Genomic DNA, 12,192 nt, shown 5'->3' with positions numbered 1-12,192 from the left:
TATTCCCCTTCTGATCACTCATGTGCCGTTCATATTCCCCTTCTGATCACTCATGTGCCGTTCATATTCCCCTTCTGCCACTTCAAAATGTGCCTTTTTTTATGGCCATATTCATACATGAGTGTTTTTTTTCATTAAAAAAAGTATATAAGACCTACCCTGAAAATAAGACATATTTTTTTGGGCTTCCAAAAACACACTAGAAGACAGTGTCTTATTTTCAGGGAAACACGGTACATGTAAGTGGTAATTTCTATTAGACTATACAATGCCCACAAATATGGAGGTCTGTAGTCTGAGGGTGTGACCGTAAGCAAAAAGTAAAGTACTGATAATGGGTATAATGTTATCCTCTCACCAATAAAAAAGCTTTGAAATTCTATCAGGTGTCAATTAAATTCATATGCAGCTGGAAGGGATTAAAGATTTAGGAAAATGTGACAACTGGAGAGACCTCCAGAAGTCCAGGTAAAATTGATCATTTGTAGACATTAAATGGAAATATGCACCCAGTTCTGGTGTCCTAAAAACTGATTGGTCCTAAACACTACATTTTCAGGTGGGTAAATGGGATTCCACAAAATCAAATTAGGTCAGGGCCTATTAGAGATAGAAGCACCCAGTAGTAGTAGTATTTGACAAATATCCCATGTAGGTCCAACTTTAGGGTAATGTTTGAAATCAGTTTATATATATATATATATATATATATATATATATATACATATACATACACACACATACATACATATATACACACACACACACACACACAGTATATGGTATGAAGAGGACCTTATATGGGTTTTCCAAAGTGGTAATGGAAGTACTAGTACAAAAAAAAAAGGCCACTGCTCACCCAAAAAGGTCCATGGAGAAAAAATAAGGGCATATGTTTAACCCCCTAACCGCTAAGCCCGTAATTTCTCGCACTAAATATTTTTGCTCTTTTGGTTAAGCCCGTATTTTTTCGCCTACACTAAAAAACATTTTTTATATTCATGATATCTACTAGAACCCTATTCGGACATATTTCTGTAAGTTACAGGTCTACAATTTAAAAAAAAAAAATTTCATGAAAACCTGTGACGCTTTTGGAACAGAAATCTAGAAATCAGTGTAACGCTCAGGTGGTTAAGGGTCATCATGATAATCTTTTCAAAATCCATTAGACATAGCTGGAAGGGCTTTTCGCAAATCAGAGATTCATAGATCAAAATCTCCCCCAAACTGGCTTTGGTGGTGGATGTGGGGGAATTTTTCAAAGTTTGACTGAAGCATTACATATGAATATTTGAATCCCTAAGCTTTTGTCATACTTTGTGTTTTCTCCCGCAACCCTGTATTGACATACAAAGACTGTAAACACTTTTAGAGAACAGTATGCTTTTCAAATAAAGGGCTGTTGGAAAGGTAAATAAATGTAGGGTGTCTTCTGTTAACAGGAATGTATAAAAAAGTGAATTTGTACTGACAGGTTGCCTTGGTTCATTTTTAAGATTTAAGGGGAAAAAGTTTTCAAACATGTTAGGTTTCTTTGTCAGGGTATGCATAAGGTGGCATTTGAGTTACACATATTAGCCCATAAAAGGCCATGGAGAACGAAGAAGGGTGAGTGAGATGTTTTGCCCTACAATGGAGCTACGGTCTTCCAATACCACAAAAAAATACTATTTTAATAGTAAATACTAGAAATACTATTCTATTTATCCCTATCCTTTTGGTGATCCATGTTATCTCAAGTTTGGCAGCAAAACACACATTGGCTTTTTTGATCAGGATACAGAATGCAAGGGAAAAACTGTAATTCTCAGTACCAGGGAAAAAAATTCAACAAAACTGCATAGTAATAAAAGTAATTAAAGATCTTTACTGGCAAAACAAAATTTGCATTGAATGTTTTACTTACTAATTCTTGATGAATCAAGCCCACAACATCATATCAATTTCCTGTATTTATTCACAGTACAACATTTAATGTTATCTAATTTGTCTAATTTATTTTTTTATGACTTTACCTGTGCATTTTATTTATCAGAAATATATGTTTTAAATATTGTGCATTATTTCTTTCATTTCTGTAAAAATATGCTGATATTAGAATACACCAGCCAGGTATTAATATTACATGGGTGTTTCTTAGCCAAAATCAGAAGCACTAGACACCTTTTAGTGAGGTTGGACATACATTCAAATTACTTACGGAAAGCAGCAAGTCCCATCAGGGGAACCAGTAAAGCATAATTCCATTTATTTCCATTTCCACCATCCTCATTTGGCTGGATATTCCATTGAGGTGGATTGTTCAAATTATTCATTGGTACTCTAAAACAAACACAATTATGTTACACATGTCAGGGAATAATTCATTACCATTTCTGAAGTTTTACAAGATAAGATTTTTAATCTTTCTTTCAGTATTTATATTACATTGTGAATTACAAAATATTATTTCTGCAATGCTACTTTTACCAGTAAAGTGGTCCAATGAAATAAACTAAACAAAGCCTCTTTTAGGCTGGGTCTACACGGACGGACGCTAAACAAACTCTTTTAAAGGCCTATGGACTTACCGCGATTTGTCACAATTTTACATTTATGAAAGTTTATGAAAGTTTTTACTTTTAACCCTTTTAGTAAATGAGTACAGGGGTACATAAAACCCCCTTACCTGTTCCCTGAAAGGGTTAAAAATATGTGTAAAAAATTAGACAGACTTCAATGTTAAAGTATTTTATTGAATGCATGTGCTTTGTGTAACAAACTTTTTTTTTTTAGAGGTTATCCCACAAGGATGATGACAGGATGAATCCCACGGCTGCATTCATACAGGGCAAATTAGGGCAAGTCTCCCCATTTACCTCTAGTGCTCCGTGATTGGCTGAGGAAAGGGAAATCCTGATGACAGCTAAAGCATCATCAGGATTTCCCTTTCCTCAGCCAATCACAGAGAGGAGCTCTGCTATGCTGAAGCACCGCTTCCCTTATTGCTCCTGCAGCCCAAGTGGAGCTGTGACATGTGTTCTGCATCCAAAAACACATACCACAACTACGCTATGGCTGGGGGAGCAATTAGAGGAGCGGCGATTCAACATAGCAGAGCTCTGCTGATTGTTCCGCTCCGTTATTTCCATTCAGCACTGAAGGTGAAGGAGGACAAGTCTCCCCATTCAAATCCAGTGCTGATTGGCTGTTAAAAGGGAAACCCTGATGACAGCTCAAGCGTCATCAGGATTTCCCTTTCCTCAGCCAATCACGGAGCGGATCAATCAGCAGAGCTCTGGTATGCTGACTGCTTCGTTTTCTTGATTGCTCCCATGGCTCTGGAGGAGCTGTGATATGTGTTCTGTATTCAAGAACACATACTACAGTTCCGCTAGGGCTGCGGGAGCAATCAGGAGAGCGGAGCTCTCAGCATAGCAGAGCTCTGCTGATTGCTCTTCTCGTGATTGGCTAAGGAAAAGGAAATCCTGATGATGCATGGGCTTTTAAAGCCTCAGGTTAAACGCTGGGGAAAACGTTTGTGTAGACCAAAGGTGTCAAACTCTGGCCCGGGGCCAAATCTGGCCACCAACGTCCTTTTTTTGGCCACCAAAGGAATCATAAATAAGAACTGCAGCTGGCACCCCTGCTGCATTGAAAAAGCGCTGCTCCTACAATTCCTGGCATCACTCGTGTCTATAGACCAGCGGGCTCTCTGCCTATGCGTGGCCCCGCATTGGACTGTTTTATAGATGCAAATAATGCCGGCAATTTTAGTAGCGGCACTATTTCAATGAAGAGGGAGTTTTAGCAGCAAGCCACTCATAAGATTTAGCTCCGCATTGGCCGCGTCTGGCATTTCCAGCACTCCCCCTCAGCTGTACTTTTCCTTGCTACTCCAAGGCATGGATTTGAATGGTTGGATTTTCATAGAAGAATATTGTTATTATTATTGTTAGCCTGTGCAAAAAGGTTACCATTGAAATTTAACTCAGAAGGCCACAAATAGAGAAAGAGGCATAGGATTTTTCTTAAATAAAATTTAAAAAAATGTTATGCCTCTTTCTCTATTATAAGCTTGTTCCAGATTGAATAATAAGCAAAACCTTTTTGTTTCCATATGAAGAGGGTTTATATCTAATGAGAAAGAAAATTTTCCTCATTTTTTTCAATAAATTTTAGGGTTGGCCCACGACTTTGTCTAAGTTTTTAATTAACTCAATATTTGAGTTTGACACCCCTGGTGTAGACTAATCCTTACACCAGTCTCAACAATCCTGCTAAACCTTTTCTTTCTCACAAAATGTAAAACAAAGATACTATTTTTTTTAACATCTTGTTTCTTTTACTGCTTTTCAGTGTTACCTTATTACCAAGATTTAGTCATTTATAAGGCTTAGTGGGTATGTTTTCTAATTACCTCAGTTAGGGGATATTGGTGGGATGGCTTCATTTTGCTATTTCTTTTTTGTGTTAGGTTTTTAAAGGTGATGCCTCTAAAGAAGTGTGCTGCTGCTGTGGCAACCTTTCATTAGAATATTACATTTTAAATAAAGCAGTCCATAAAATCTAAGTTTAAAACTATTGCTTTGCAGCATATATTTGAGAAAGTTTTTAACACCATATTTTGGATAAAAAAAAAGAAGCTATCTTTGTAAATAAGCTGACATACACACAGTTAGAATGCATGGAAATTCTAACATACATGTTGAAAAAACAATGTAGATTTCCAAAAAGAGTAACCAAGCAGAGAGCTAAGTGTGTGCCTTGTCTGGAAAAAATACACAAGAAAAAAGCAACATTTTTGGAGTTTAGCTTTAACATGTGAAGGCTGACAGCAATATTTGGGCTTTTAGTGAAGCCTTCTCAGTTCACTACAGGTAAGGAATTTACCGTATTCTTGCAGGATCAACAATTTTTTTTTCAAATTTGCAGTGCTTCTAAAAGGACAAAAAATGAAGAAATATGCATTGAAAATGTGTAGTGATTTTTTCTTTTATTCTGCCCATCTATACACTTTAGCCATCTGTCAAAAGTAAATTTGTTTCATGACTTTGGTCTTAAAACTAATCCAAGATGGCGCTGGACCGCTCTGATATGCATAGGACACAGCTGCTTCCCCTGTGCTGTATGCCTCAACAGTCTTCCTGCCACCTCTACCTGCCAAGCAGCATCACGATTCTGCAGGACAGCTCCTCTGGGGACAGTGATGTGTTGCTGACTTGGCCCGATTTAAACAATGAAGATTATCTGGATGATGCTCAGCCACCGCCTCCCACACCGCACCTTTTCTAAAGCGGACTCAGCTTTTAACACCCAAAGCTGGCTGCAGGATACAGTGAGTCCTCCTCAGGGGTTTAAACAACCTGTTGCATCCCAACTTCAGAGGGGGTATACATCACCTTGGGGTCCAGCCTTCACCATTGGTGCCCCCTCCTGCCACCCCCCACCTCCTCAGCGGGGAAGGGGATCCCCCCAAGCTTCAGCCCCACAGGGTTTAGGTTCAGCTATATGGAGGGACTATGTACAACATATGCCTACTAAGGAGGACTTCGGCTTATAAGTGCTGGAAGTTGACGAAGAATGCAGGCAAGAAATCAACATTCTCCATACCAACGTTCGTGCAAGGTTACCACAGTTTTAACATTATGTAAAAGAGTGACTTTCCCTTTTATTTAATGGAAAAAATTTGTTTTTTTGTTTTTCCATTTTTTTGAGGAGGATCTTTCCCCTTCTGTCTTTACTGCCAAGGTAAAAACTGAGGGGGAAATCCACAGCCTCCTGGGATATTTGTGTTACATATACCAAGAGGCTGTGGGCTGCTCCTTCTGTGCATGCATCTTCAGAGGCTTTCTCATAATTTAAAAAGAAGTGCTCAAATCACATGCATGTGCAGTGCAAAGCGGCATTGGACATTACAGTTGGCATCAGAAAAAGAGAGAAGCTGAGCCAGCATGGGACACATTTGAAGTTAGGGTGAATTCACACTAGTAGTAAGGTTGCATTTGCTGCATTTCCCCTTCCTCACACCACAAAACATTGCTGCTTAAAATACTGCTAGCTCTGAAAAAGGCCAGCACTTACCATCTGTTACCAATCACAGGTGCCTAGCAGTTACCAATAGTCACTCAGGAATAGTAAATGGCCTAGTTTTTTTTTTGCTGCTAATGTGAATTAAGCCTCACTTGTTACACCACATTGATCACACTATTACACTACTTCAAGGCTTAAAACTTAAAATACTCTTAAAACACTCTAAAAAATTTGGAACACTAGGCAGATGAATAAAAATACACCACACTGGACAGTTGGGACATAATACAAAGAATGGAAAAATTGGACATACTAACTGGGCAGGCATTATAAAGTTGGAACTAAGTAAAGGGGGTAAGTAGAACACTGACACTAATAGGGGTTACTTGATACCTGTGGCATAAACTGCTGGGAACACTAAATTTGCAGGGTCTTGCTCCATCCCTTTTTTGACCACCCGGCTACAGCTTTCCCCCACCCGGCTAAAAAAAATTCTGGAGATAACACTGTTCAACCTTTTAGATTTGGTATATACTCTAGTGTTCTCCCCAGAAATTTTTTTCAGCCGGGTGGGGGGAAAATGTAGCCAGGTAGTAAAAAAAAAAAAAAAAGTGGACGGGGCTACACACAGCAAATTTGGAGCTCCTAGTTTTTTATGCCATAGGTATCCAGTAACCCCTGCTATTGTGTCAGTGTTCTACCTACCCCCTATATTTTGTTACAACTTTCTAATGCCTGGCTTGTTAGAATGTACAATTTTTTCCATTTTTTGTATTATACCCCAACAGTCCACTGCTTTGTATTTTTCCATGTTTTAATAGTGTAATACTTTGTAGTAGGGTAATATTGAGATCAATGTGGCTTAACAAATTAGGCTTAGATCACATTGGCAGTAAAAAATGCCCCTCCTGAGTGACTACTTCTTGGGAACTGCTGGGCACCTGGGAGAAGCAGTGGTTCCTGGCGAGAGGAATGTGAGGGGTAAACGCAGCAAATGCAACCCTACTGCCAATGTGAATTCAGCCTTACTTCAGATGTCACTTCCTAACGCAATACCTAGGTAACACAAAGAGCATCATGCATGTGATCGCAGATGGGGGTAGGACAGACAACAGACAGGGTAGGACAAAAAGGTCCTGTGAAATTTATCCACCCGCAGTATGATCGTTGTGTGTGTGTGTGTGTGTGTGTGTGTGTGTGTGTATATATAAAGTCTGCCTGTCATGTTCTGCAGCCTAACAACTCATTGCCTTCAATCCCCTAGATCTCCTAAATTGTTGGTTGTAATTACCTAAAATGTTTAGGGGACACAGGGGACACTCATAGCTACTAATAATCAACATTTCTTTTTTCAGTTTCAAGAATTTCAAAATATGGGGATCATGAGGTTAACAACTTGAAATTGAAAGATTTGGGTTGCTGTTTTGTAAGAAAGTACACCTAGTAGCGCAAAATGGAAAATGCAAATTAAGGACTCCGGGGACACTTACATATTAAGAAGCATTGGGTGGCCCCCTAAATATTTTACCTACTGTTCACCAAACTATAACTAATACTATGCTGCCCTTTCTGCTTCTGTTCTTTGAATCCCAATTTATCTAGAATGGGGAAGTGCAGGAAACTGAAAATGTAGATGCAAGTGGGGAACGGATGTATGAACCAATAAAATTTCATTAGCATTGCCCTTAATTAGAACATAAAAACCTCTGCCCATCAAACTGCCTGCTTCCCTACCTTGAACCCCAATTTCTCTAGAACAGAGAGGTGCAGATAAACAGAATGATAGGTGCAAGCGGGGGATACTTGTGGCTAACACCCCCCAAACTTTCATCTCCTAATGGCATCATTACGCTGCCCTGTTACCCATGACTTACCCTACCAGTACCTAAAGTTTTTTATGTTCTAATGATGTCATTGTGATAAAACTTTAGGGGGTGTTAGCTACAGATTTTCCCCACACATGTTCAGTTTCCTACACCTCCCTATTCCAGAGAAATTGGGTTTCCAGTGTTAGCAATGGGCAATAATGTGTAACAGGGCAGTACGTTTGCCATCGTAATTAAATTTAAACACTTTCGGCTTTGTACACCCCACTATTCTAGGGAAATTGGGGTTCAAAGAAGAGAAGCAGACGGGGTAACATAGTATGACAGTTATAGATTTGCGAGGGATAAGTATAACTTTAGGGGCCCTTCCCCAATGCCCCTTTCTATGTAAGTGGTCCCCAATTTGCATTTTTGATTTAGGGCTCCAAGGGACACTTGCTTTTAATACTGCAACACCAATGTTGTATTTTCACAAGATTTTACAATTCTGATCCCCATATCATGAAATTTGTAAAAGCTGGGGTGCTAACTATAAGTGTTCCCTGTGCACCCTGAAAATTACAAGTCATTGTGACATACAGTTTGGAGGATATGAAGGCTTATACACAGAGAGCTGTAAGGCTGAGGAATGTATCATGCTGCATTTACACACACTGCTCTGATGACTTCATTACACACGCCCACTGGGCAGGGACATTGTTTGCTACTTTTATGTTGTATGTTACTTTTTTTTTTTTTTCCCAAAACACTTGGCACAGCTATGAGAGGGGGAGAGACAGTCTGTGATCTCTTCATAGCTGTGCTGTGCTCTGCTCACTCCGCCCGACTCTAATCAGCTATCAGCGGAGAACGGAGCGTGCAGGGCAGCCTCTCCGGTGTCCGAGTCCGTTCAGAGCTGCTGATAATCACAGCAGGTGGGAGGCCCGCCCCCCAAAAACTGGCTGGGGAGAACTATGTACTCTAATGCACTGACTTGCAGAGCTTTAAGGATACAGTATGGTGAGAGGTCCACTTCTAGAAAGGTTTTTATTTCTAATCTCCCCAGTACAGAGGACGCAAAGAACCAGTAACCGCCGGTCTTAACTGTTTAGATGTTTTGAGTGGTAATAATGCTGAAATGTTTTGAATGTTTTTCTATACTGTTGTCACTAAGGTACACTCAGGTTGCCCTATTTCTTAACATTGATAGTTTCTACTAGCTTTTTGATTTGCCCTGGGCAGGTACACAATGCTGATTGTGAGAGTACCCTCCACGCTCTCACTTTACCACACATAGGTACATCGCCGTTAGGCGGGCTTAAAGGTTTATCCTTATACCCACTAGCACCATGATAGGCAGTTGGGACTCAGCCTTTCCCAACCATCTCGGCCCACCAATCAAACCAGTTGCTTCCCCCACTTCGTTGCTAACAAGTGTGATAACTATCTCCCCTTGTCCCTCCCTACCCTACTTCCCTAGTTCTTTAATAAAATAGCTTAGGTATAATCACATTCTTTTCACCTAAGAATTCATACAGGGGAAATTCTATTATGACTTAACATCCCCCAAAGTTTATCCAATGATCTAAACATCTAACAAGGTCTGCACCCTCAACGCCCAAGAACTCATTTTCAGATCCACAATTTTCCATTTGTTCAAAACTAATAGTACACAACTTGGGCACATAGCTCCAATCCAGACCCAAAAACTAAGAGGGTCTCAATTGCCTTTCATAAAACCCTGCCAATCCAAACGCTGGACACGTGCTCAGACCTGGACGGTAGATACTTATTTGGTAAGTTTTCCCTATGGGGCAAAACATATAGGAAAGCATCCATTTATGCACCCAATCTTCAACCTACTGTGGCATTTACATTTATTGAGAGAGTTCACTTAAGGAAACCTTATATTTGGGGGAGATTTTTATTGCACCCTTGACCCACGTGTGGACTCCACAGGCGAAACCCTTATACCTTACTCCAAGCTCAACTCTTCACCCTACAGACAAAGGCTTCACTTTTTACTCTAACCCACACCACACTTATTCTCGTAAAGATTACATTTTTGTGAGTAACAGCATTTTGGATTGGGGCCCTGTATCTTCCATCGACAGCTGCCCTTGGTCTAACCATGCCTCCATTTCAGTTACTATCTAAGTTCTGATGGTGGGTCCCAGGGAGCGGACATGGAAATGCAATGATTCCTTATACAAAGATTCTGTTTGTGCATGTGCTGTAGTGGTTACCACTTTTTCAAAGATTATGTGTGAGATACCACTTCTATTCTGAACCAATGGGAGGCTTTTAAGGTGGTTCTTCGCAGGGTGTTGATACAACACGGTGGGTGCCTTAAAATAATTAGCGCTCAGGACATTGCAGCCCCTTCGGATAAAATTAGATCACTGTAGCTCTTGCACAAACAGAACATGTCCTCTGACATATTTGTAGATTTGACTATAGTGAGGAAACACCTATTACAACTGGCGCACCAAAAATATCGGGACAAATATCACAAAATGTCATATCAATACAGCGATAAGTGTGGTAAACTTTTGGCCAGGGGGCTCCACCCTAGAACACATATTACCTACATACCAACTATATGCAATTTACAGGTAGTTACCACTTCAGTACCTCGTGACATTTTACAGGTCTTTCAACAGTACTATAAGAACCTTCATAATTTACAGATGACACAAGTGTCCTCCCCATCCCTACAGGATCTACAGCTCTACCGGAATTAAAAACAGAAATCGTATCCAAGCTAGCACTTCTTACAGAGGAGGAAGTAGTGTCAGCAATTCGAAGTACGCCTGCAGGCAAAATCCCAGGCCCAGACGGGTTTACCCCAAAGTTTTACAAACTACACTCATCAAACCTCATACATTTTTTAACAAGGTTCTTCTTCTCTATTGAGGATGACACTCCTTTCTTGGCGCAAAGCCTGGAAGCACACATAACAGTCCTTCCCTAACCTGGAAAAGACCATTTGCTTTTTTCTAAACACAGACCGATCTACCTAAATATTGTGGATGCAAAAATTTTGTACAAATTAATTGCAAACATAATCTCTCCAATTATGCCCACCCTGATTCATAGTGATAAGATAGGGTTCATACATGGCAGAGAAGCAAGAGAAAACACAATAAAGTTGATTCCATTGTCCCAGGCTGCTATACACTTAGAAATCCCTATGTGTCAGGCCGCCAAACACTTAATCCCCATGCGCCTCCTGTCAGAAGATGCTGAAAATGCATTTGAAAAAGCACTTTGCCTTAAATAGGTCTGGGTCCAGCAATGTTTGCCCGTATTTCAGCTTTATATGTGCCCCGAGCTAGAGTAAGGGTGAATAGTTCCCTTTCGGAATCCTTCCCAATATACAATAAAACCAGACAGGGCTGTCCCCACTTTTATACGCCTTAGGGATAAGTGATAATCATTATAAACTTTCCCTATTTATTATCCCTAATAACTTATTGCAATATATTACCTCACCACATATCTCCATACCTTTAATAATGAAGGAGTTTGAAAGGTTCAGCGTCTTTAGCAACTTTGAAGTTAAAGTTAACTTCCGAAAAACTCAATATTTGAACCCTTGCACAATTTCACATTCAGCCTAATAAAGATACCATATCTTTTAGATTATGTACGAAAAAAAACTAAATACTTACATCATATCAGACCTTTTAAAACTATTTCTATATAATTTTAAACCGCTTGTGAGTAAACTACGCCAGGATCAACACAATTAAAATGGATATTTTACCGAGGTTAATATAGGTCTTTCAAATAGTACCAATACACTTGCCATCCTCCTATACTCGTAAACTACAACAGTTGTGTAGAGACTTCATATGGAAAAAGAAATGTCCACGTATAGCACTTACATGGCCCACCAAATCTAAATCAAGAGGTGGAGCTGGAGTACCAGATATCGGTTCATATTACAGGGCCTTGGTCATGGTTAGTTTGGTTCCAAAAAAAAAAAAAAAAGTTGAGAATTATCTCTCCCCCATAGATCTTCAATCATTACCATGGGTTAACAGATCTACCCGCCACTTTAGATACCCATTGCCGGGTATTACCTTGGATGTTTTGAAACTGTGGGATTCACTACTGAGGGAGAAAGCCCTATTGACTAAAATTGGCCCAATGATGAATTTTTTTTATAATCCAGCATTCCCACCGGCTATGGGGGTAGACCAGTTTCAAATGTGGATGGCAGAAGAGGACAGACATGTTTAAATTATTTTACAGAAAGGACACCAGTGTTCTCCCCAGAAATTTTTTTCAGCCGGGTGGTAGGAAGCTGTAGCCGGGTGGTAAAAAAGGGGGTGTAGCAAAACGCGGCAAATTTAGTGCTACCAGT

At 39.8% G+C, this 12,192-nt stretch overlaps 1 protein-coding gene across 2 annotated transcripts in view; it reads right to left on the bottom strand.

Moving 5' to 3' along the window:
- The window catches only part of CCDC127 (coiled-coil domain containing 127), a 38,101-nt gene that overhangs the window by 13,969 nt on the left and 11,940 nt on the right, over positions 1 to 12,192 (bottom strand). For both annotated transcript variants that reach the window (XM_072412015.1, XM_072412016.1), the window contains exon 2: positions 2,204 to 2,325. In XM_072412015.1, coding sequence (XP_072268116.1) covers positions 2,204 to 2,318 — 115 coding nt within the window. In that variant the 5' untranslated portion in view covers positions 2,319 to 2,325. The remainder of the gene's footprint in view (positions 1 to 2,203; positions 2,326 to 12,192) is intronic.

Source organism: Pyxicephalus adspersus, chromosome 5 (assembly GCF_032062135.1).
Source record: "Pyxicephalus adspersus chromosome 5, UCB_Pads_2.0, whole genome shotgun sequence".
In the NCBI taxonomy this organism is placed as follows: Eukaryota; Metazoa; Chordata; class Amphibia; order Anura; family Pyxicephalidae; genus Pyxicephalus; species Pyxicephalus adspersus.
Note: the sequence above shows the minus strand (reverse complement) of the source record. Positions and strands in the feature narration are given on the sequence as shown.